The sequence below is a fragment of the Sebastes umbrosus genome, chromosome 17, assembly GCF_015220745.1.
Source record: "Sebastes umbrosus isolate fSebUmb1 chromosome 17, fSebUmb1.pri, whole genome shotgun sequence".
Taxonomy (NCBI): Eukaryota; Metazoa; Chordata; class Actinopteri; order Perciformes; family Sebastidae; genus Sebastes; species Sebastes umbrosus.
In genome coordinates, this window is record NC_051285.1 from 3581513 (window position 1) to 3591164 (window position 9652).

General features: G+C 39.9%; 1 protein-coding gene and 1 long non-coding RNA gene across 2 annotated transcripts; one reads left to right on the forward strand and one right to left on the reverse strand.

The window, feature by feature from the left end:
- Positions 1-159: 159 nt before the first annotated feature.
- Positions 160-2680, reverse strand: LOC119475936. The gene is made up of 3 exons (XR_005203923.1): positions 2500-2680; positions 1482-1598; positions 160-781 (listed from the first exon to the last, which is right to left on the reverse strand). It is a non-coding gene; the product is annotated as an uncharacterized LOC119475936 (long non-coding RNA).
- Positions 2681-6045: 3365 nt separating this feature from the next.
- Positions 6046-8308, forward strand: LOC119475926 (glucose-dependent insulinotropic receptor). Its single transcript, XM_037749046.1, has 2 exons — positions 6046-6652; positions 7321-8308. Exons 1-2 carry the CDS (start codon positions 6130-6132, stop codon positions 8010-8012), a joined length of 1215 nt encoding a protein of 404 aa, XP_037604974.1. The 5' UTR covers positions 6046-6129; the 3' UTR covers positions 8013-8308.
- The last annotated feature ends 1344 nt before the right edge of the window (positions 8309-9652 follow it).

Sequence of the window (9652 nt, forward strand, 5' to 3'; positions counted from 1 at the left end):
AATGTTTATTTATTCAAGCAAACATCTTGACTGAGAACGCCTTGTTTTTTTTGTTTTTTTACCACAACCTCCTGAGTGGAGCGGTTGATGATGGAGGGAGCGTTATACAATCACATCTGGCAGCCACACTGACACTCAGACTTCTTCTTCTTTTTCTTCTTCTATTTTACAAGCACAAATTCTCATTCAGACGAGCAGCTTTTTAACCTTCAGGTGACCTCTAACCTGTTGTGACCAAACATGTTGATTTGTCCTGCACCACCCATCTTTTCTGACACCAATGCAATGAATGAAAAAAGACATCTGCATTTTTAAATCAGTTTCTTTGGTCATAAGCCTGTATACTTCAACCAACATTTGGTAAACAGCAGAGCAGGCACGCTCACAGTGAACCTTTTAAAATGCATCTCAAAGACAACTGTCCTTTCCACCTCACTCGCATCTCACACAGCAGATACCCACAATGTTAATCAGTAAAAAAATAAACTCCTCATCTAAAGTATAGTCAGAGAATTGCAGTAGTGAACACAACAGGGCAGCTGGAGCCCAATTCAGAGAGTTGGTGGAAAGACACCATTCCTCTTCCTCTGTTTCTCCTCCGTCTTCTTTCTAATAGGCAATGATGCACTACTGGAGGGCATGCTTGACAGCAGCCACAGTGGTAGGACAGGTCTCGGAGTTATTGGTGTAAACACAGGCAGCAGGCGCTGTGGATCAGAGAGTGGTGCGCAGCAGTCGGATGACACGCTGGTAAAGCTGCTGGACGACTGACACCAGATTCCTGAGGTCACATGAAGAAGAAGAAGAAGATACAAATAAGATAAAAAAAAATAAGAATAAAAAAGCATAACATCAGATGGAAAATAAACCCCACTTGATAAAATAAGATAAAAAATAAAAGTAGGACAAAAATAAAATAAAAAGCATAAAATAAGATAAAAATAAAAAAAAGAAATAGGATAAAAATAAGATAAAAAATGCATAACATACGATGGAAAATAAAACCCACTTGAGAAAATAAGATAAAAATAAAAATTAGACAAAAATAAAATACAAAAATACATAAAATAAGATGGAAAATAAAACCCACTTGATAAAATAAAATAAAAAATAAAAATAGGACAAAAATAAAAAAGCATAATGTAAGATGGAAAATAAAACCCCGTCAATAAAATAAGATAAAAATAATTAAAAATAAGATAAAATAAAATGAAAAAGCACAATTTAAGAAGGAAAATAAAACCTCTTGTGAAAAGCGAAAAGCCATATGAATGAGCCAGCATAGACCATTCAGGGCCTTGGCACTGGAACTCCACCTGTGTTTGATAGTCTAACTGTCTGCTGTGGGAAAGATCCATTATGTGTAAAATGATGCTCATATTTAACTGTTTTTTATAATTAACTGGTATACCCAAACCACAGAAGAAGAGCACATATTAAGCCAGGGTTCCATGTAGTCCATGTTTAACAGACAGACTCACCGAGCTCCGAGAGAGAAGCAGTTGTTGCGGTTCGGTTGGAGGCAGAAGAGCGAGGCCACGCAGTAAACACAGCACAACAACATGGACAGCAGCCGTCTCTTTAAGGACATCTTCAGTCTGATAATAGAAACACAAAGGCAGTCACTTTGTCTGCAGCAGAAAAATGTATATTGGTGCAAACACACATCTGTTAAGAAAACTTACACCACACAAAGCAGAAAGCAACAACATCCTCTCTTGAACTCTTATTTTAGAGCCTACGTTTAACATATAAGTATGAAACTTTTCTTCTTGACAGACTATGAGTTTGTGTTATTTATTCACTCTTCTACTGCCTTTTAAAAGATCTGGCCAGATTTAACCAAAATAATAAATAAATACTTAAATATACATTAATAAATGCATACAATTTAAGAATGGAAAAATACATTTAAAATGAATAACAAATGAATGTGAAAATAAATATAAATACAAAAATATATATTTAAAAGTTAATAAAAAAAAGTCGAAATTAAATAGAAGAGTAGATAGAGGAATTAATATAATATATAAATAAATAAAGGAATAATAAAATAAAAGAGTAAATAGAGGAATTAATATAATATATAAATAAATAAAGGGAAAATTAAATAGAAGAGTAAATAGAGGAATTAATATAATATATAAATAAATAAAGGAAAAATTAAATAGAAGAGTAAATAGAGGAATTAATATAATATATAAATAAATAAAAAAGCAAATTAAAACATTAATATCAATTTATGTCCTATTTTATCAATTGATTAATGCCTAAATTATTTTTAATATTATCTTTAGTACATTCAATGGCATATTTATTTATGTATCGAGACATTTATTTATCTATTTTGGCAGGTTCTGTCCTCCATATAACCCCAAGGCCTCTAATACAACCAAATCTTTGCTGCAGACCACCCTGATGTGTATAACCACAATGGGAAGCAGCAGCTTGAACGCCACACCATCACTCACATAACATGATCATCATCATCATCATCACCTTAACAATCCTGTGGAGAAGAGCTCTTTCCTGACAGACTGATCTTCCAAAACTGGACCTCACTTTGGATAAAAAATCCTCCTTCGAGACAGATCCCAAGTCCAGGTGGAGTTACAAGGATTCGTCCCAGCGGTTGGAGGACGGCGTTGGCAGAGGTGTAAACAGGATCCCGGCTCCCTGGGTGCTGCTGGGCACACTGGGCACGATTACTGCTGACCTGCACGCTTTGTTTTGAAAGGTCCTGAAAGGTCTAGCAGGGGTGAATAACATTCCTACATTGTGTGTCTGTTGGAGCTATTTTGGTTTGTTGGGAGAGAAGGGGGGGGAGGTGAGAGGTATAAAAAAGAGGATCTTTCCTCTCAGGTGGCTGTGGACAGTGAACCCGGCTGGGGTTGTTGTGTTGAGGTTTGAGGATGATGAGGTTAAATAGGTGACCTTCAGGGTAACGTAAAAAGCTCTCTCTAGAGCCAGTGTTTGGTTTGTCCATTCTGGGCTTCTGTAGTAACATGGCGGAGCAACATGGAGGACTCCGTGAAGAGGACTCGCTCCCTATGTAGATATGAAAGGCTCATTCTAAGCTAACGAAAACATTCTTATTTTCAGGTGATTACACACAAAATGTTACACGCTGTTCCTTTAAGTACGGATGTCATGTGACCAATAAGTCAACATCTGTGTTGAAATAACTATGGGGGTGGCGTTACTTAAAGGTCCCATATTGTAAAAAGTGAGATTTTCCTGTCTTTTATATTGTAAAGCAGGTTTAAGTGATATATAAATGCTGTTAAACTATCAAAACGCTCAATAAACGGAGAAATACACACAGCCCGTATTCAGAAATTGCGCGTTTGAAACAAGCCGTTAGGATTTCTGTACATTTGTGATGTCACAAATATACAATATATAGACCATTACACAGTTTTAAACGTAAACATTCTAAATGTGTCCAAGTTTATTTCCTTTTGCAGTGTATGTGAATAACATCAGCTGACAGGAAGTAAACATGGACCCAAATTGTTGCCTAGCAACGCAATTCTGTTGCAATTCCATTGAAATGTACAAAAACGGAGCGTTTCAGACAGAGGGTAAATACAGGTATATTCAGGCAGACATGAGGAAAATAATGTATTTTTTGAACATTACAGCATGTAAACATGTTCTATTGGAAACACAAAATACAAGTATGAACTTGAAAATAAGCATGATATGGGACCTTTAAGTACGGAAGTTGGTTACAATTATAATATTTACCAGGTTTACCATATTTAGCATGCTAGCATGCTAACATTAACAAATTAGCACTAAACAAAAGGTTCAGTTGAGGCCGATGAGAATGTCATTAGTTCTGCAGATGTTTGATCTTAAACCAAAGTATGGGACAAAATAAAATTTTGATCTGATGATGGGCTAAATGCAAAGTCGTGAAAAGTCAGAAGATTTGACATAAAGATTCTTGCAACAAAAGAAACAATAAGGTCACTGCCATACACAATATCAAGGCTATAGATTAAGTGTCTCCAGTCGTATTTTTCTCAGCTGCTGCTGACTGAAGCTGGTGTGATGCCAGGTGATGTCTTGAGTGCATGCAGCTAATGAGAAAGCATCATTAACCAGATCTATTTGTGTGTGAATCTTAGTGGAAAATGGTCCCATCAGGCCAGATGTCTCTCCCGAGGACTCTGAGGCCAGAGTAGGACATCAGCCAGCAGGGTTAGAGTTTAACTAAGACTCAGCTCTGTACGCCACACAAACATGTTTGCGTTGTATATCACTGAATGTATTTTTAGTAAACTTCTTACTTACTGTTGTTTTTTTTTAACGCTATCACTACTAATAATAAATACAGTACATGCAGGAGTGCAAGGACCACCAGGAGTCCACCAGGTTTCTTTTCAAACACGTTTTTATGCAACATCTGCAAACAACCTGAATGGTATAGTTGCAGATAACAAAAAGGCACCTTCTTCTACTATATGCACAACATTCATATGATGCTGCCGCAACACAAGGTGTTTTTAATAAGTACAACTTGGTAAGATTTCTTGAAAAAAATTTAATATATAGGCCTTTCATTATAAAAATAGATCTTGAAATTAGCTGGGAAAACTAATTTTGAGCTATATTTCAATAGTATTAGGAAGTGTTTTGTGTTATAATAAGACTGTAATCTGCAAAAGTAGATATTCAAGATGCATTGTCTAAAAACTAGTCCCTATGTCTCTCTGAAATGTTACTTGTTAGGTGATTGTGTCTTATTTTAAAGCAAAAAAGACCAGGATCCCGGATGAGCCCCCAATTCATGTTACGACCCGGCCTAGGGGAAACCCTGGCGCAACATGAATAAAGAGGCTGATGTCACAAATATAGGACCGACTGACCCATGTTCAACTGCTGTTCACATGGAACCCTTCTCCACTTCGGCCTTCAAAGTTCTCGTTTGAATATTTGCTACTACCACCAAGATCTGCACCCGCGGCGGCGGCGGCTCTCCCAAGCTCCCAAAGACAACCAGCAACAAGGAATTCGCAGCCCTTTAAAAAGTTTATTTAACTCATCTTCATGGTAGGCTACAGCAAAATAATATACAAAACACAGCTCAACAACCTAAACTTACCTACTTAAAAGAAAGGAAACAAAAGACAAATACTAACTTAACTCCTACTGAAAAACCGGAGAAAAAAGGGTTAAACAACACACACATTTTGTGCTAAAAAAAAAAAAGAAGAAGGTTGTTTCTACAACTATAGAACTATAGATTATAGAAGTTGCTCCTTTAACAAGATATTCAAGCTGCATTGTCTAAAAACTAGTCCCTATATCTGAAATGTGTTATGAGATATTTTGAGCAGTAATTAGACAAATATACTTGGAAAGATTTTGTGTTTTTGTATGTTCAATTAATTATATAATCTTGTCATGTCCTCTTCAATGTATTTGCATTAGCCTGCTGATTTAATTTATTTACGTTTAGTTATGTCAGGTTTGGTACTCCGTAGCACATTAACACCAACCAAGACTTAGTTAAAAAAAATCTACTTGATTTAAAATGATAAATGCAGTAACTTGATGATAAAAATAGAGATCTTCCTGCTGGGACAAGGGTCAATCCCAGAGAAGCAACAGAAGGGTGTGCATGTGTTTGTGCAGTTGTGTGTGTGCGTCTAAAGACTGTGTGTGTGTTAGGGGAGGGGACAAGAAGCGAGACCTGCTGATAATGCTCAGAGTGTTCCTGTCCTTCTGCATTTGTTGCAGGGATTTTAAGGACACAGATGAGACTGCTGAGATTAAACGGATGTTTCAGTAGCAACTGATTATCTTTCTTAAACTCTGACACGAGTCACCATGGAAACATTACATGACTCTGGATTAACGTGTAACGGGACGATGAGATTCTTCATTGCAACAGCTTTATGGTGCTCCTTTGCCAATTAAGTGCTGTCACATGTTGGAGCTCTTGAAGTTATTTGACATTTTAATATTTTATATTAACAGTCTTAAAGTTTTAACCTTGTGACACATTTTGGGTTATGATGTAAAGGATAAAAACACAGTTTCTTATCGCAGCAATGTGGATTTCATCTTAAAACCTTTGGTTTTTTGTTATCAACATGCACTGAGGCCGCTGTTAGCATGACGACTCCTGACAGCATGAACTCCAACGAGCCGACAGCCCAGAACCTGAAGCCCCGGGTGATGGGCGTCATCCTCAGCATCGCCTCCTGCCTCATCATCTCCACCAACCTGCTGGTGGCCGCCGCTCTACTTAAGCTGCTACTCAAGAGGAGAAGCCAGAGCTGGTGCTTCGTTCTCAACCTGGCACTGGCCGACGCCCTGGTGGGCGTGGCCATCACTGGCCTGGCCACGGAGGACTTCAACAGCATCAACGTCACTCAGAACCAGCAACGCCACGTCGCCGCTTATGCTGCGACAAACGCTACGCCTCCCGCTCAGGGCAAGATGCGCTGTTTGATGGTGATGGCCTTCGTGATGTCGCCCTGCACGGCGTCCATCATGTCCATGTTCCTGATCTCACTCGACCGCTACGCAGCCATCAAGATGCCCCTGCGGTACTCCCAGCTGTCTGGGAAGGGGACGGCAGTCTGGTCGCTGCTGGCTTTGTGGATCAGCTCTCTCACGATGGGATTCTTGCCAGGTGAGACTTAAAAACACAATCTTTTCCTAAACCTAACTAAGTTTTGTTGCTGTCATGTAACTTCCGTACTTAAGTAATGCCACTTCCGTAGTTATTTTAACCCAAACCACAAACTTTTCCGAAACCTAACTAAGAAGTTTTGTTGCCGTCATGTAACTTTCGTACTTATGTAACATCATTTCTGTAGTTATTTTACCCAAAGCACAAACTTTTCCTAAACCTAACCAAGTGGTTTTGTTGCGTCACATAACTTTTGTACTTAAGTTACACCACTTCCAGAGTTAATTCAACCCAAATCACGATCTTTTCCTAAACCTAAGTAGTTTTGTTGCCTAAACCTAACCAAGTTGTTTCCTGTGAAGACAGAAGTTTATTTTGAAAAGACTGTATGCATGTAATGATCGGAAATTGACACGTGTTGCTGGACATTCGTAGGATAACGCACAAAAAAATTTGGAATAACGTTTCGTGAGACATCATACGAACCGTTTTATGAGGATACGTTGAGTTGCAAAAGGTACTGCTGGAAAAAGGTCAAGTTTGAGTAATACATCCATGAGTTTGAAGGTTTATCAGACGGCGGCATGTTGATTTACTTTGAGGACAGTTTATAGTCCATAGCAGTAGAGTCATATAGTGAATAATAACCCATGTCCTGTGATCCTCAGTCATGGTGCGGCAGCTGCAGGCAGACGGATACAACGGCTTCTGCGCCCTTTTCTCCGTCATCCACCAGGTGGGCATGATCGCGTTATTCAGCGTGTGCTTCTTCCCCGTGCTCTGCGTCTTCGTTTACATCTACCTGGACATCCTGAAGATCGCCTGCATCCACCAGAAGCAGATCTGCCAAGTGAGGCAGGCCGGTTCCAGGACGGCTGACCGCCATCAACATTACGAGCATCATCACCAGCTGAGGAGCCATTACTGGAGCCACGTCAAGGCCCTGAGGACGGTGGGCATGCTCGTGGGCTGCTTCTTGGTCCTCTGGTGCCCGTTCTTTGTGGCGTGCATAGTTCACCTCCTGTGCGAAAGCTGCAAACTCATCGTCGTGTTGGAGAATTACCTGTGGCTGTTGGGACTGTCCAACTCGCTGATCAACCCTCTGGTGTACGCCTGCTGGCAGAGGGAGGTGCGGCTGCAGTTGGCAGCCATGTTTTCCTGCTTCACAGGCGGCTCGTCGGCTGCTGGACCGCCAGGCGTCACAGGAAGGTGTGACCCGCCGCCACCTGTGCTGACTCAAGCTGGTGTTTCTGGTGGTGGTGGTGGTGGAGGAGATGCCCTTAACCCGTCGCTGCTGCGGCTGATTATCGGCAACGACAAGGCTCACACTGTGCCGCTATCGGCCACAACAGGCTTGTGAAAGAAACCGGAGAAACAGTGGCAACAAAAAAAATATATAAGTATTACTTTCCATAATAAATTTGCGATGGTACACTTGTTATAATTCTACACCATCAGCCCGACTGGCCCTTTTCACAGCTGACATTGGACAGTAATTGCAGGGTAAACACAAGTGTAATTGATAAACTAATTGTGGTCTTTCCAATGAGGCAGCATGCACTATACCAGGACCATAATTAGTGTTATTAACTACACCTGTGTCTACCCTGTAATTTAATGTTGAAATGGTTGCTGTGAAAATGGCAGATTGACCCAATTCCTTGAGGCCCGATCCGACAATTAATAAAGTTTTAAAGCCAAAACTTCCTCCCCCTTTCCTACAGTGTGGTTTTCGGTCCATCTATCACCATGTGTTCAGTACTATTGTATCTGCAAAACATGTTGAAGAAGGAAAATTCAGGTTTATTACGACATATCTTTGGCTATGTGGATGGCAATGTTGGTCTGTTTGGTTGAGTGACTCATCACTACAGTATAATGCAAATATTTGTTCCAACGTTCCCAGTGAGACCAGATGGAGTCAGAGGTCAGTGGCAGTATAGTGGACAGGAAACAGTTCGATGGTCCAGTTTCACAGAGTTTGACAGGCGTTCCTGATAAGTCCCACTGTGCATGATCGGGACGCTCACTGACTCATTGAGCCCTTTATGCACACTTACTGCAAGTCTGATATCCTGCAGATACTCGCAGAGGACGCTGTGGGAAAACCCCACAAGGAAGTGGGCTGACATGGTATACAATGGATGAAAAATACTGTAAGGAGATATTTAAGTTATTTTTCCGCAGTGACAGTGGGTGCCATTAGTGTACTTTTGTCTACTTTATGGTCTATTTGACTCTAAATGGGACCATAATTTACTAAATGAACATCATGCTGTATTGAAGAAGACTTGAAGCTAGCGACTGAGACCATAAACTCATGTTTACAATGTTTACTGAGGGAATAAATCAAGTGAGAAGTAGGCTCATTTTCTCATAGACTTCTATACAATCAGACTTCTTTTTGCAACCAGAGGAGTCGCCCCCTGCTGGCTGTTAGGAAGAATGCAGGTTTAAGGCACTTCAGCATTGGCTTCAATTTTCAGGACCAGAGGTTGGCGTCTGGACATATACCTAAAGAAATACATGCAATTATATAAATGTAAATATTCAAAATAAAGTGCATTCATTTAGAAGCTTAGCTTAGCTTAGCTTAAAGTGCCTTGTTACCAAATGAGACAATCTCCAGAGGCTTCACCATACAGCATCATTTTGACATCAAAGATACCAAAACTAACGGTGCATTCATGTACTGTCAGGCCACGTCAATTCATAAAGTTCATAAAATTTCCATGTTTACCACCAGAAAAAAATAAACTAATTCACATCCAGCATTTGAGTCCCATCTTTTCTTTATAAATCACTGCATTTTGTCGTAAGCATTTTGTTATCTCTTCTGTGCAGTAAATTGAGGCAGCAAAAAGGTCACGAGACAGACTGGAACCCATGACATTATGCATAAACTGTGTGCCTTGGCCCTTTTTTATACTGCTTTATTATACATCCATGTGATTTAGAAGCTTTAAGCTGATGGTTGTCAGATAGCAGACGCAATATTTC